This window comes from Lacerta agilis, chromosome 14 (genome assembly GCF_009819535.1).
Source record: "Lacerta agilis isolate rLacAgi1 chromosome 14, rLacAgi1.pri, whole genome shotgun sequence".
Classification (NCBI taxonomy): Eukaryota; Metazoa; Chordata; class Lepidosauria; order Squamata; family Lacertidae; genus Lacerta; species Lacerta agilis.
The window spans coordinates 17,946,218-17,961,448 of record NC_046325.1 but is presented as its reverse complement, the minus strand read 5'-3'; the positions used below and the strand labels follow the sequence as shown (position 1 = coordinate 17,961,448).

General features: G+C 46.7%; 2 protein-coding genes and 3 non-coding genes across 5 annotated transcripts; all 5 read left to right on the top strand.

Moving 5' to 3' along the window:
* The first annotated feature begins 999 nt into the window (after nt 1–999).
* On the top strand, nt 1,000–5,983 carry LOC117059237 (trans-1,2-dihydrobenzene-1,2-diol dehydrogenase-like). Its single transcript, XM_033170841.1, has 7 exons — nt 1,000–1,194; nt 2,651–2,762; nt 3,654–3,817; nt 3,962–4,214; nt 4,985–5,109; nt 5,581–5,731; nt 5,818–5,983. The coding sequence occupies exons 1-7, from the start codon at nt 1,102–1,104 to the stop codon at nt 5,925–5,927; spliced, it is 1,008 nt and encodes a 335-aa protein (XP_033026732.1). The 5' UTR covers nt 1,000–1,101; the 3' UTR covers nt 5,928–5,983.
* Nucleotides 5,984–6,317: 334 nt separating this feature from the next.
* On the top strand, nt 6,318–13,465 carry RPL13A (ribosomal protein L13a). The gene is made up of 8 exons (XM_033169950.1): nt 6,318–6,440; nt 7,957–8,029; nt 8,798–8,863; nt 10,261–10,362; nt 11,339–11,424; nt 11,641–11,700; nt 12,873–12,995; nt 13,341–13,465. Exons 1-8 carry the CDS (start codon nt 6,426–6,428, stop codon nt 13,425–13,427), a joined length of 612 nt encoding a protein of 203 aa, XP_033025841.1. The 5' UTR covers nt 6,318–6,425; the 3' UTR covers nt 13,428–13,465.
* On the top strand, nt 9,579–9,661 carry LOC117059499. Its single transcript, XR_004427919.1, has one exon. It is a non-coding gene; the product is annotated as a small nucleolar RNA Z195/SNORD33/SNORD32 family (small nucleolar RNA).
* Nucleotides 11,486–11,565, top strand: LOC117059502. The gene has a single exon (XR_004427921.1). It is a non-coding gene; the product is annotated as a small nucleolar RNA SNORD34 (small nucleolar RNA).
* Nucleotides 12,265–12,351, top strand: LOC117059500. Its single transcript, XR_004427920.1, has one exon. It is a non-coding gene; the product is annotated as a small nucleolar RNA Z195/SNORD33/SNORD32 family (small nucleolar RNA).
* Nucleotides 13,466–15,231: the final 1,766 nt, after the last annotated feature.

Here is a 15,231-nt window from a genome sequence, read left to right as displayed (position 1 = left end):
TATAACCACTGCGCGATTCTTATTTTTTTGAGAAAACGAAATCAAGAGGAACGCTGAATAATTCTGAAGCCCATCTGTTGGTCACCAGAAAGGCAGCTAAGAAGGCAAGGGGTGGAAATGTGTCAGGCTGGGGGAGCCTCAACCACTCCAAACACCACTGCACAAATTCCACACCACGTGGAGAACATCAATAAGAAACTTCCACATCTGTGGAATTTGCGCTATTCCGTTCCTTTCCTTTTTTTTTTTAAAAAAAAAGGTTCCTTCCAGTGTGGGAACAACACAGAACAACTGATGGGAAATGGGCAGATGACAAAAAGACAACTGTGTCATGTGGACACACACACACACACATGTGTAATGTTCTCGAACGAGGCATGATCATTCCACATTAAATGCATTGGATTGTGTCCAATTAAGTCATTGTGACTTCCTCTCACACAATAGAAGTTCCTCTCCTCTCGCTGGGGGCCCACCAAATTTGCCCTGAGAGAGCGGCAAGGGCTGGCGGGGGGAGCAGAAAAGGGGGGAGTTGCACAAGCAGAAGTCGCTCCATGAGCTTCAATTACTGGATTCAAGCCTCCCCTCTGCTGTTTGGTTGCTGTAGTATGCTGCCCTCTTTTCAGCCCTCTAGGGGCACATTCCCCCAACCCCAAGAAGACCAGTCTGCCCAAGAAATATGGAAAACATTGGCTCCAGTACTGTAGTGGCAAATTCAGACGTGCTGGGTCATGACAGTCTGAGCCATGCCCTCTCTCAGCTACACACACACACTCCCTTTCTAAGCTTATACAGCCTCCTTGGTGTACTGGCTTGTCCAACCACTTCCCACCCCCCAAAATTGAAGCCTTCTTAAGATACCTGGCTGGCTCCTAGGACAACCCCCACATACATACCTGTGCTGTCCCTTCTCATTCTGAGGGATTTGCTGCCCCCTGCTGGTTCTCTCGCTCCATAGCTGGCCAGGTGCCCAAGTCCAGAGTCCAAGCTTCATGACTGAGGGGCAGCGGTCCTTTCCCTGCGCTAGAAGCCATACCAAGCGCTGCTTGCCTTTCTCCGTCCGTCCACACACGACGCCTCTATCTCTTCCTCTCTGCTACCATGACAGCCACCCGCTGGGGGATCTGTTCTGCTGGCAAGATTAGCCACGATTTCCTAGTGGCTCTGAAGACTCTGCCGCCAGAGGACCACAAGGTAATAAGTGGAGCACAGACTGAAGATGGATGGAGGGGGGGGGGGCTATTCCCACCTATGGAACTGAATGGGAAGTTCAAAGTGGGAAGGGCACCTAGGACTCCCAGGTGTTCAGGAAAGAAGGGAGAACTAAAATTAAAGAGACTGGGGTCTCTGGAAGCCAAGATGCTAAATCAGGGGTGGTGAATCTGTTGCCCTCCTGGTGATGTTGGACTACAAATCCCATCATCCCTGGCCATTGGCTGTGCTGGCTGGGAGTGATGGGAGTTGGAGACCCACAGCATCAGGAAGGCCAGCAGTTCCCATCCCTGTGCCAGATCGCTGGAGAAGGCAGGTGGTTCTGTGGTTTCCATTATAGATGCAGAGAAGATAACGACTTCAGGCTACTTGCGATTCGGAAGAAGGCAGCGGGGCTGGCTTTAAGGAAAGGGGGAATTTGGATTACTTTATTCAAGAAGTTGTAAACCTGGAGGCTCTCCCTGGCCTACTAACTAGACGCTCCTCCAGATGACCTATTTGTTGAGCATTCATCCTGATTTACTTGTGTAGCTACTATTCATTAATAGCTGGCAGGTTCTATGTGATCTGGGCAGTGGACCTCCCACCCATAGCTGCACTAGCCTGGTGGTTCTCAAACTTTTTTCTCTGCGCCACACTTTCTCATGCCGCACTTGTTTTTTTATTGATAAGGAATATGTTGGAATACAGAAAGAAACAACAAGCTTCATTTATAAGAACACAACTGCTTCATTATAAGATTGTGGGACAGTCAAGAAGTATAAAACAATGCAGCTGGATTGCTGTGGCCCCTAACTCAGCTGGCAGCCTCCCCTGGGATTCATCTGGCAGTGGGACAAGCAGTCACAGGCCCTCCAAATGCCCCTATTTTCCAGGGACGTCCCTGATCTAGAGAAGCCGTCCCGGTTTCTGTTTTGATCCCAGAATGTCCCAGTTTTCATTAGGGTGTCCCTATTTTCATTGGAGAAATGTTGCAGGGTATGGAGTTAACCGACCCCTGAACCGTCTGAAGGCAATCCTGTATAGGGAAGGGTTTCTTATTGTTTTTATATATGTTGGAAGGTGCCCAGAGTACTGGGACAACCCAATAAGATGTGTGCGGGGTATAAATAGTAAAACTATTATTATGGGATGGGACGTCCCTATTTTCATCGGAGAAATGTCGAAGGTATGCAGTCACAAGTCTCAAGACAATGTCTAATCCAGTCGACAGCACCGGGAAAAGCAGATAGGCTTTTGGCTTGATCCAGCAGGCCTCTTCATAAGTTATGTTCCTGTCTTCAGGTGGAGGTCGGACAAGCAAAAGGCCCTCTAAAAATAATAGCTGCTCAATCTGGACAAGCCCTTCCAGCAGAAGGTGGTCTTTCTTGTGCTCCAGTCCTGTGCTGTTTGAGAGTCACACTCTGTTCCTCTGTCTCTCGCCCCGTCCACCTCCCAGGTGGTGGCCATTGCTTCTCGTGAGCTGAGCCGGGCACAGGAATATGCCAAGAACCACAACATCCCCAAGGCCTATGGCTCTTATGCAGAACTCGCTCAGGATCCAGACGTTGGTGAGAAAGCTTCCTCGAAACTCTGGGGACATCAGGAGAGAGGAAACTGCCTTGTTCCAAGTCAGACCATGGGGTCCATCCAGCTCAATATGGTCTAAATTTGACTTGCCCCACCTGGGGATGCTGGAGGTGGAATCTTCAGATCTTCTGCATGTGCAGCAGATGTGCCACATCTGTCCCCCAAGGGAGAGGGGAAATCCCCCTCTACTGTACAATGTAAACTGGGTTATGGAATGGGAACATCATCCAACAGGGGTGGAGAAGCTTTTCCAACCTGGGGGCCACATACCCTTCTGGGCAACTTTCCAAGGGCCACATGCCCCAGAGGCAAAAGTGGGCGGAGCAAACGATATGCATTTTTACATTTGTACAGTAGACCATTTTCTGTTGGGAATTCATTTAACTCTGTAGGTTTAGATCTAAACCTCCTATCCCACGTGCCTAGGAGAAACAGAAAACATGCATTTGTGATTTGGGCTGCAAACACCGCAGTTTTTACATAAACTCTCTCACCCCCTTTCTGTTCTCTTTCCAAACAAGCAAGAGGCATTGTTAGAGTTCAAGGGCATATTCCAGCCAAGCAAAACACTGAAGGAGGGTGAGAAGCAAGGCCATTGAGGAGTGGGGCTTGAGGCAAGGGGGCGCAGGGAGGGAAAGTACCAAGAGCAAAAAAAGGGGGGGAGATGGGCAGGCCTGGAGGGTCTCCCCAACCATTTAAACTCTAGCTGCATACATTGGAAGTGCATTTAAAGCACAAGAATCCTGGGAGCTGTAGCATGCTAAAGGAGGTGTGCTTTCAATGTATGGCTCAGCCTCTTTCTCAAGATAAATGTTGGCTGTGGCTGAGCTCAGGAGCGAAGCTTTCCTCCGGATTTCCCTTTCTTTTTGCAGATGTGGTGTATGTGGGAGTGGTGCATCCCTACCACCTGCCAGCCACCCTCCTCTTCATCCAGGCTGGGAAGAATGTGCTCTGCGAGAAGCCCCTGGGAATGAACGCTGCAGAGGTCAAGCAGATGGTGCATGCAGCTCAGGAAAAGGAGGTCTTCCTCATGGAGGTAAGAGGCAGAAGCGCTCCCTGAAGGCCAAAGGGGTACCATATGGAACTGTTGGGCTTTGGCCTGGCATCTCCAACCCCTGCAAAGGGAGCACGAGCCCCTGGTGTGGGGCTGCAGCAGGCAAATGTTCTGATTCGTCCTCAGGCTTGCTGGACCCGCTTCTTCCCTGCTTTGGAGAAGATCCGCTCTCTGCTCAATCAAAGGACTGTCGGGGATGTGTTAGTAGTTCAAGCTGAGTTTGGTGTCCCTGTCCAAACTGTCCCCAGGATTACGGAAAAAGATCTTGGTGGAGGCGGCTTACTGGATATTGGTATCTACTGTGTTCAGCTGGCCTGCATGGTTTTTGATGGGGAGAAGCCAGAGTCCATTGTGGCCTCGGGGTTCTTGCATGAAAAAGGTTAGTATTGGGTTGGTCCTGGTCCCCTCTAGAGGTCAGTATTTTGCACGAGGGAGTCAAGTGTATACCAGATACAGTGGTACCTTGGTTCTCAAACTTCATCCTTTCCGGAAGTCCGTTCCAAAACCAAAGCGTTCCAAAACCGAGACGCGCTTTCCCATAGAAAGTAATGCAAAATGGATTAATCCGTTCCAGACTTTTAAAAACAAACCCTAAAACAGCAATTTAACATGAATTTTACTATCTAACGAGACCATTGATCCATAAAATGAAAGCAATAAACAATGTACTGCAGTCACACAATAAATCAGTCAGTAGCTGAACTGGGTTCCACACAGTCACAAAAATAAAAGGAAAAAAGCCGCAAAAACAAAAACGCAAATAGCAAAAACAGACCTCAGTGTAACACTCAAAACGGAAGCGTGGCACTCAAAATTCGGCTTCCAAAAAAAGTTCGCAGACCAGAACACTTACTTCCGGGTTTGCAGTGTTTGCATTCCAAGTTGTTTGAGTACCAAGGCGTTTGAGAACCAAGATACCACTGTACCACTGTGGTAAGGTCACAAATATAAGCCACACTTTAACTTTTCACGACCCAAATTTGGGGGGGGGTGCAGTTTACATTTGCCTTCGGGGGTATAAAACGTGCAAATAGGTCCAGACTAGGTAGGAAAAACAAGATCTCAGTGTGCAGTGGACGCAGAATATAATGTGCCTAACACAGCCTAACTGGCATGTGGATATGATCACTGTTGCTTGTTTCCCCCAAGGGGTAGATAAAACAGCTTCAATCATCCTGAACTACTCTGGCCAACGCCAAGCTGTCCTCAATTATACCACGGTGACCTGGTTGCCCAACAAAGCCAGCATTACTGGCACCAAGGGGATAATCGAGGTAAGTCCTGGACCACATGGAGAAGGGGATACACTTTACATCTTCCTGGAAAGAAAAGGAAGCTTCAGGAGGATCACAATGCAGGATTCCGTAGGACCTAACCTCACCCCTTCCTAGCCAAGAGGGTAAGGAAGGACGGTTTGGGTGGGTGGGGGTAGGACAGAGAAAAGCACACACACACACACACACGTGTGTGTATCTGGAGACCGTGGAGTTAAAACAGCAATAACCACCAGGCAGAAATTTATTTAATTTGCACATTTTGCACTCAATGGAAGAATCAGCTTTTCACCTATGTGCAAAATGTGGAAAACATAAATGTCAGCATAAGCATGGCCCGGAGCTTCCCTCCTGGGGAAATTTGAGCCCCGTAACTATATCTTTACAAATGAATTGCCCAAAACAACCCCTTTCTGGGAGCTCTAGGGCCTGTTTTGGTATATGCTTCCTCTCACAACTGTGTTCCGGCAGATTCCCGGTCCCTTCTGGTGCCCAGAAGAGTTGGTTGTCAATGGACAGAAGGAAGAGTTTCCTGTTCCTCATCCTTCCCAAAAACTGTACTTCATCAACTCCACTGGCCTGTGCTATGAAGCAGAACATGTCAGGCAATGTCTCCTTCAAGGTAAAAGTCTCAGGCACTGCTGGGCGGACTGTGCACAGCAGCAGAGCATCCTGACTTAATTCTCCTTTCTCTTTCCTCTCCCTCAGGCCTGAAGAAGAGCCCCATCATGTCTCATGGAGACAGCGAGCTTCTCCACTCTATCCTGGATGAAATCCGTAGGCAGCTGGGGGTGTCCTATCCTCAGGACCACGCATGACCCATTCCAGGCTTGATTTCAATAGCCTCGCTATTTGCATTTTTTCTTTTTCTTCTTTCTTTCTTTCTTTCTTTCTGTTTTCTTGGATATTATTCCTTATGTATGGTTTTGTCTTAATGTATTTACTTTGCAATATAATAAAGATTTAAAAAGAAAGGAAATAAAAGACTGCTTAATTAGAGTGACAGCTCTAATACGCTGGGGGTGGGGTGGGGAAAATGAGGCCAAGCAAAAGGCGCCTCGCTTCCGGTCTAATGTTGGAGGTTGCTCCAGTACATAGATACGCAAAAGGTGTAGAGAGGCGAGGCTGCGTTTGACGTCATCAAGCCCGGCCGACGAGGGCGGCGTTCACACTGTCGGCTTCGCCGCGCGGCCTTGTCCGTCAACGTCATTTCCGCCCCTGCGCTTTCTGACCTTTTTCGATAGCAGCCGGAAAGGGTAACCCCGCGGCGTGCGCTGGGCGGAGCCTCTTTTTCGTTCGGCCGCCGAGGAGCAGCCATGGCGGAGCCAAAGGTGCGGCTGATTCTGGGGGGGTTTCGGTTGCTTTTCTCGGAGGCTAACGGGCAGGGAGGCCGCTGGGAGGGCGGGCGGCGAGCCTCGTGCTGGGCCGCATCCTGCCTCCTCCTTCCCTGCCGTCGGCTGGTGGGGATGAGGCCGAGGACGGTCGGGGGCCCCGTGGCGTGGAAGGAAGCGGGGCCTGGCGGGCGAGACGAGGCTGCCGCGTTTGCTTGCGGGACCGGGGCCTCGGACGGGGTTAATTATGCTGATGATACGCATGTGCGGAGTGGCTCCCCGTCACCGCGGACTAGCCACTTGGACGGAGGATACTTTTGGACCGCGTGGTACCTGCGAGCGGGCCTCTTCCCCCCCCCATCACCACGTTGCTATTTTCCTTTAATCGGAAGCAACATCTACGGAGAACTTGACATTTTCGGGTTTATGTTGAATGGAAGGAAGAATTGGGGGTGTTCAACGGCCCAAAAAAATCATTTAAGGTTATTTTTTAATAATTAAATGTTAATCGGTAGGCTAGGTATGAAAAAGAATGGAAAATGACTAGGTACAGGCCAGTCTTGATCATCTGGTGTGAAAGGAGAGGGGCTCCTACAAGCAACGGCTCTCTGCACCATCACAATATTTCTCTCTATTTTAAATGTGGCAGCATATCTTTTTCCAGCAGGAGTGCTTCTGTGCAGGATCCCAGTCTCTTCTTAGGGATACCGTATTGCATTATTTCTCTCTCCTGGCCCCACTCTTCCCATGCTCAAGCCTTTGCAAATTTTTTCTTATTACACACATCTGAAATGGTGTAGTGCCTCTGAGCAAGCCAATATCTCCAGCTCAGTTCTCATTTTGCCACCATTTCTGTTGCTCCTTTCCACCAGTATGCTATTATAGAGAGTTATAATAAATTAAAAAATTGTCCAGTAGCACCTTAGAGAAGTGTGCATGCGCACCAAAGCTTATACCCAGAACAAACTTAGTTGGTCTCTAAGGTGCTGCTGGACAATTTTTTAATTTATTTCGACTGCATCAGACCAACACAGTTACGGTACCTACCCGAATATAGAGAGTTATAGTTTGTTACACAGGTTCCCAGGGTGTATACAAAGTGGGGCTAACTACAGCTATATAAGAAGCTGGTGTGGGTGAAAAGGAAGAGCCAATAAGGTAAAATCCTAGTGTAGCAGCAGGCGCAATATTGCAAGAATAGCAGTGTTCACAGTAAGTTTGGCTATGCAGGAGAGAACTGGCATATAAGGATGCAGAGGTACTCGGTTGGGAAATATGAACCAGACTGTTATGTAGTGTGATAGGACTTGGTTACATTATGGATAAAAGTAATCCATGCATAAACCCTGACACTTCCTGTGCTGATTTGGAAGGGTTGGGAAAACCCAATAGACCTTTATTATTGTCGTAACATTAACATTTACTTGGACTAATAAAATATTTTCTTTTTTTGCTCCCCCCTCATTTCCTTTATCAGCTCACATGGCCCCCAACTAAAACTCTTTTCTTTCTCCAGGTATTGGTGATTGATGGACGTGGCCACCTGCTGGGTCGTTTGGCTGCCATTGTGGCTAAGCAAGTCTTGCTGGGTAAGATTCAGTTTCGGGGGGGGGAAGAGGCTCAACCTACTGAGTATTACTGGCAGGCAGAGAGGATACACAGTTTTCTGTGCTAACAATTCAGCTCCTTCTGATATGCTTTGGAGTAGTCTGAGGATGTTTGTTTTTTGAGTCTTGCAACTGGGATAGCAAATTCTTTTGCTCTGGGAGTGCTTCGAACTTAAGATTTCTCCAAAGATTGCAAAGTGAATGTCGCCTTTCAAATTAAGAGACATAGTTTCTAGTGTAGAGGATGATAAAACTTTTTCTCTCTTGAGGGTTACATTCCCTCGGGTATTTACTGGGGGGTGCATGCCAAGTAGGAGAATCGGACAAAAAGGAACCAGGGTTCTGGTGCTACTCCCCAAATGCTATTAACCTTGCTACATGGTGTGTTCTGAACTGTGGCTGTGCTGGCAGGCACTAAGTTTCCAAAGCCTGGGGTAGGGGCTCAGCCTAGGTTCATATATTTGAAAAACATGTGCTGTTAAATTGATTTATGAGGGAAGATCCATGTGATTTCTGAGCTTTCACTTGGCCAACTTTTGAGCACACAGCTGAGAAGGAGTGGGATGTGTGTTGTGTACTAGGATGATGGACTCAGCTTGCAGTTTTCAAGTCTCAAGCTAGGGGCTAGGAAACATGAAATTACCTTGACTTTAGCAGGCAGGTAAAGTATTGAGTTCCTCTTCTGAACTTTAATGTGCTCTGTGGTGAGGACACAATCTCAGTTTGCACTCTTCCCCCTCCCCTTCCCAGGGCGCAAAGTGGTAGTCGTGCGATGCGAAGGGATCAACATATCCGGCAACTTCTACCGTAACAAACGTGAGTACCATAGCAGATTTTAAAATCTGGCTAAATGTCTGGCCAGGATTCTTGTTCTACTGTTCTCAAAGTACTTGCATTATGTTGTGGACAGAATGTTTCTCCAAGCCCGTAATAAAGCAAAGTCTCCATCTGTGACAAGCATAGCCAATCCTTCAGTCTTTGAGGCTGAACAATCTTATCCACTACAAGGCTGGGAAACGTGTGGTTCTTTAGATGTTGTTGGACTCCAGTTCTCATAATCTTTGATGGCATTGTGCCAACTGACCATCTCTGAAAGTGTCAGGTTTGCATAAATTCAGATTCTGGCTTTCCTTCTTTCCCAAAAGACGTAATATTGAGCTTATGACTTTAATAATAATAATAATAATAATATCCTACCCTATTTCCCAAAGAAACCTGGGGTTTGGTGTCTTATTGTGTTATAATTTGTTGGAAGTTGCCTGGAGTGACTGGAGGAACCCAGTCGGGTGGGTGGGATATTAATTATTATTAACAATTAAGAGCATATTTCAAACCTTTGTGAACTATTTAAAACGCATCTGCAGATATTGAGAACGTCTAAAAACATTTTTAATTGTTCTTTTGTCATTCTTGCCAGCTTCTGTTGGCACATTTATGATACTGTGTCGTGGACCAGCTAGCCAGTTGTAACTGCCACTGTTTCTCATTGGTGTGCAGTGGCGTTGGCTTGAGGAGCAGGGTGGGTGAAATAGTGGTCAGTGATGATGCCTTTCCACCATAGTTCGAGTGTCATGGCCATGAGATAACTTTTCATGCACTACCATCTGAGACCACCACTCGCCTCACATGGCAAGTTCTGCCTCTTTGGTATCCATTTGATATAGAATATTTCCTCGTCAGCATGCCTTGTTCTGGTACAAATCATAGAGTCTGTAAGACCTGTTGTCTGTATGAAGACCTGAAGGCTTTTAATGTTCTGTGAAGCCTGTTCTGACTGCTGTGGTTATTAACCTGAGGCAGTGTAAACCAGTGTTTTTCAACCTTTTTTGGGCAAAGGCACACTTGTTTCATGAAAAAAATCACGAGGCACACCACCATTAGAAAATGTTAAAAAATTTAACTATGTGCCTATATTGACTATATATAAAGTAATTCTCTTGAATTTTTCAATTTTTCCCACGGCACACCAGGCAACATCTCGCGGCACACTAGTGTGCCGCGGAACAGTGGTTGAAAAACACTGGTGTAAACAATAGTTTCCAGACAACAAGAAATGAGTAGGTGGGTCTTGAAAAAGTATGCAAACTGGCTTGATAGCCATCGCACTTAGGTAAGTAGTATACATATAACTGCATATCTGCCAGCCTCGTGCTCATGGTAGCTTTCTTGCCAGCCTGTTCTAACCTTGCCATTCTCTCTTCCCATTCTCCCAGTGAAGTACCTTGCTTTCCTGCGTAAGCGTATGAACACCAACCCGTCCCGTGGTCCCTACCACTTCCGTGCCCCTAGCCGGATCTTCTGGAGGACAGTGCGAGGTAGGTGTATTCACAACTTTTATCTGACCAAGAAGATAAAATAACGTGTTGGGGCATGCCCATCACATGGTATATTCACAAATCAGTATTCAGTGGGAATCAACAGTTCTACTAATTTGTGTTTTACCACTTTTACTAAAACATGTTAAGACTTTAACATGAAACCATTTCTAGTCTCTGTCTTTTTCACATATTCACTCATGGGTTTCTTTGGTTCCATTTCTGTGTTGAATGTGAATTTTTATCTGTCTTTTACACATGCACTTAGATGCAGGCAAGTCCCAATTTACGTGGGGGTTATATTCCAAGGCATATAATGAAATGAATTATATTTGAATCACCATTGAAAAAGCCTGCAGACGCCCCCTTTTGTGATGTTTTGGGGTCACTTCCAGGTTCAGCATGCATGGTCACGCACATATCAGACACACCTAAACTGATCACTCACTGCCTGTACATATTTAATGTGTGTTTTCTCAAAATACACACTTCTCTGTGCATTTTGATGTGTACTGAACTAAAAACTATATCACAGTATTCAGAGAAGTGTGAAAGCCAGTGGATAGCTATGTCCCAATGCCCGCTCATGTGTTTATATTGCAAAGATCAGTTTTTTTATAAAAAAAAGCTACCCTAATACTAGGTGGTCAGTATATACATCCCAACAGGTGTTCATTTCCAGGATTTGCCCTAAAGAGGCAGGTTGTTGTTAATAATATTAATACATTTATTATTTATACCCTGCCCACTCTGGGCAGCTTACAACATATAGAAAACAGAAAACATTAAAAATGTCCTGATACAGGGCTGCCTTCAGATGTCTTCTAAAAGTCATGCAGTTCTTTATCTCCTTGATATATGTATATAACCCACCCTCAAATTTTTATTCTAAATTTCATGCTTCTTTTTAGAGAACACGTACTGCACTTTATTCTGTTTCTCCTCCGGCCTCTTCACATCTCCTCTCCCTTTGCAGGAATGCTCCCACACAAGACCAAACGGGGTCAGGCTGCCTTGGAGAGGCTGAAGGTCTTTGATGGCATCCCTCCTCCTTACGATAAGGTAACTATCCTTCTGCCTGCTGACAGAGAATGTTGCTGTGCCATCATTATTCCTGATCCTGTTCTGTCTGTGATGTTTTTCTTATACCTACATTGTTTGACTTGAAGAGTGAGAAAAAAAATTCCAAACGCTGAGGCAGATTTTGCACCTCTGGGAGTGCTCACAGTTGCCTTTGTCTTGCATATATTGCTTAATGGGACATGTGTTCTCTTACAGCGCAAGAGGATGGTCGTCCCTGCAGCTCTGAAAGTGGTCCGCCTCAAGCCCACACGCAAGGTATTTTTTACCATTTTTTTTAGTAGGTGCCTTACAACTCCAATGAGGGACACACAAAGTGGCTTGCCAACATTTCTGCATCCAGTGCCATAAAAGCACTAACGGGGGGAGGGCCTATAATGCCCCCCCCCCAAGTTAGACCTGGAGCCATTCACTTTGCATGCAGAAAGCTTCAGTTTCATCCTCCAGCATCTCCAGTTGAAAATCTTGTTTAGTTTTGTAGAGAGGTAGCATGAGGCCTTGGACAGCAGCAGTACTGGAGCAAATGGACTGACTCACAATAAGCTTTATTTGCTACTTCTGAAAGCCCCCACAAATAGTATTTAAGAACAAAATTCTGAAGGAATTACTTTGGGAGTATCTTTAGTCTATTAAGGGGACCCACGGCAGCTTACTTTCTCCATGTGATCATCTTGAAACCTCATGTCATGGTCAAACCTGCCTCATCCCCTATACAACTGGTTTCCTTTGGTGCTTCAACCTATCCGAAGCAGCCTTAATAGACTGTTCCTGGCAAGATAGCCTTAACTACTGCGCTCACCAAGTGTCGCCTGCTGCTATTGGCTGGTCAGTGATGATGACACTCCACCATTAGTTCGAGTCTCAAGACCATGAGACCACAACTCTTCATGCACTACCATCTGAGACCAGCCCCTCATAGTTGGTGCTTTGAGCGGGGGCCAAACGGCTCTTTTGGGTAAGCAGCAAGGCATATATAAATTAGAGCAGTTTGTGAGCAGTAGGAATTTTGGCTCTTAAGGAGTCACCTGTGGGGTCGTTCAGATTTTGTTGCGTTCCAGCTCCCATCATTCCTCATCGCACTAGTTGGGGCTGATGGGAGTTGGAGCAACAAGGCTCCACATCCCTGTTCATAGCGTGTGCTGCATTGAGGGCTTGGATGGCGGGTTTGCCTGGTTGTGAAAGTGCCAGGAAAGGAGCCAATAGTCTCCCCAGGAATATTATTGAAAGCGGAATTCCGTGGGCAATAGCATGTGGGTTGGGAGAAAGGCCTCCATGCAGTTGCTGTGTGGAATTCAGTGGATAGAGGCAAGAAGGGGTAAGCGAGGAGGTAGCTCCCAACTTTGTGTGTGGGCAGCGACATCTTGTGCAGTGGAACAGCACCCTGCAGTGCTGGAGGCTTGTAAGCTAATGCGTGTCTTTCCCAACCACAGTTTGCCTATTTGGGTCGCCTCGCCCATGAGGTTGGGTGGAAGTACCAAGCCATCACAGCTACCCTGGAGGAGAAGCGCAAGGCAAAGGCCAAGATTCATTACACAAAGAAGAAGCAACTGAAGGTGAGTTAGCCTGAACTCATAATTATTGTGGGGAGTGTTCTGGATTTAGTGGAGAAAGGAACCCCTCTCCCTCCCTTCCCCCTTTTAATTTAAAAATTGAGGGGGAGCCAAAACCTTTAGATTATTATTACAGGCAAGAGTGTCTATTTATGCCACACCAGCAGGTGAATAGGCTTCAGATCGTTGAAGATATCCTAAGCTAAACTTTGGTTAATTCCCCCCAACAGTCTGTCTTCCATCTGTATGTAAAGTTGTATGTGCATGTTGTGCTCTCTAAACATCAGACCTCTTCTACTCTTACAAAGCCTACCTATGAATTGACTTTTTCTTTCTTTTTTCTTGTAGAAACTCCAAAAGCAGGCAGAGAAAAATGTGGAGGGCAAGATTGCAAAATATACAGACATCTTGAAACATTACGGCATTCTGGTTTAAATAAAACTATTCACAATAAATGGTATAGTTTACAGGTTCTTGGTTTTGTGTCTGTGCTTTAAAATCACTTTTAAGTTTGCCGATCATTAATTGCTACAGCCAGATTCTCTACTGCAGTGGACTGGAGTTGAAGGGAAAAGAGGCATTGGTGTGAGTAAATGATAAGATTTCTTGATTCTCTGGCAGAGAATCTGCTGCACTTAAATGAGTTGAATTGCTTTATAAGAGGTAAACAATGGGAGGGGTATTGGTCCTAGTCACTTAAAAAAAATTGCTTGATTGACACTTCTCATCTGGTGCTCAGTCCTGTAAGCCCCTCGGTCTTTTGGCCTTGTGCCGTACACAAACCTCTTAATGCTTTGACAGTAGGGTTGCCAACTGCTGAACCCGTCTTAAGTATGAGAATAGTCTTAATCATCAGAATGAACTTCAGCTCCAAGCCATGAACTGTTTTAATAATAATAATAATTAATTTATTATTTATACCCCACCCATCTGGCTGGGTCTCCCCAGCCACTCTGGGCAGCTTCCAACAGAATGTTAAAATACAATAATCTATTAAACATTTAAAAGCTTCCCTAAACAGGGCTGCTTTCAGATGTCTTCTAAAAGTCTGGTAGTTGTTTTTGACATCTGTCGGGAGGGTGTTCCACAGGGCAGGTGGCACTACCAAGAAGACCCTCTGCCTGGTTGCCTGTAACTTGGCTTCTTGCAGTGACGGAACTGCTAGAAGGCCCTTGGCAGTGGACCTCAGTGTCCGGGCAGAACGATGGGGGTGGAGATGCTGCTTCAGGTATACTGGACCGAGGCTGTTTAGGGCTTTAAAGGTCAGCACCAACACTTTGAATTGTGCTCGGAAACGTACTGGGAGCCAATGTAGGTCTTTCAAGACTGGTGTTATGTGGTCTCGGTGGCCGCTCCCAGTCACCAATCTAGCTGCTGCATTCTGGATTGGTTGTAGTTTCCAGGTCACCTTCAAAGGTAGCCCCACATAGAGCACAGTGTAGTAATCCAAGCGAGAAATAACAAGAGCATGCACCACTGGTGAGACATTCTGCAGGCAGGTAGGGTCTCGGCCTGTGTACCAGATGGAGCTGGTAGACAGCTGCTCTGGACACAATTAACCTGCGCCTCCATGGACAGCCGCGACTCCCAGGTTGTGCACCTGGTCCTTCAGGGGCACAGTTACCCCATTCAGGGCCAGGGAGTCCTCCACACCTGCCCGCCTCCTGTCCCCCAAGAACAGTACTTCTGTCTTGTCAGGATTCAACCTCAATTTGTTAGCCGCCATCAATCCTCCAACCACCTCCAGACACACACAGGACCTTCACCACCTTCATTGGTTCTGATTTAAAAGAGGTAGAGCTGGGTATAATCCGCATACTGATGAACACCCAGCCCAAACCCCCTGATCTCTCCCAGTGGCTGCATGTAGATGTTGAAAGCATGGGAGAGAGGACAGAACCCTGAGGCACCCCACAAGTGAGAGGCCAGGGGTCTGAGCACTCATCCCCCACCACCACTTTCTGGACACAGCTCAGGAGGAAGGAGCAGAACCACTTACAACAGTGCCCCCAGCTCCCAACCCCTCTAGACGGTCCAGAAGGATGTTATGGTTGATGGTGTCAAAAGCCGCTGAGAGATCCAGCAGAACTAGGAAACAGCTCTCACCTTTGCCCCTAGCCTGCCGGAGATCATTGACCAGTGCTACCAAGGCAGTTTCAGTCCCATGATTAGGCTTGAATCCCGACTGGAAGGGATCCAAATGGTCCGCTTCTTCCAGGCGTGCCTAGAGTTGTTCAGC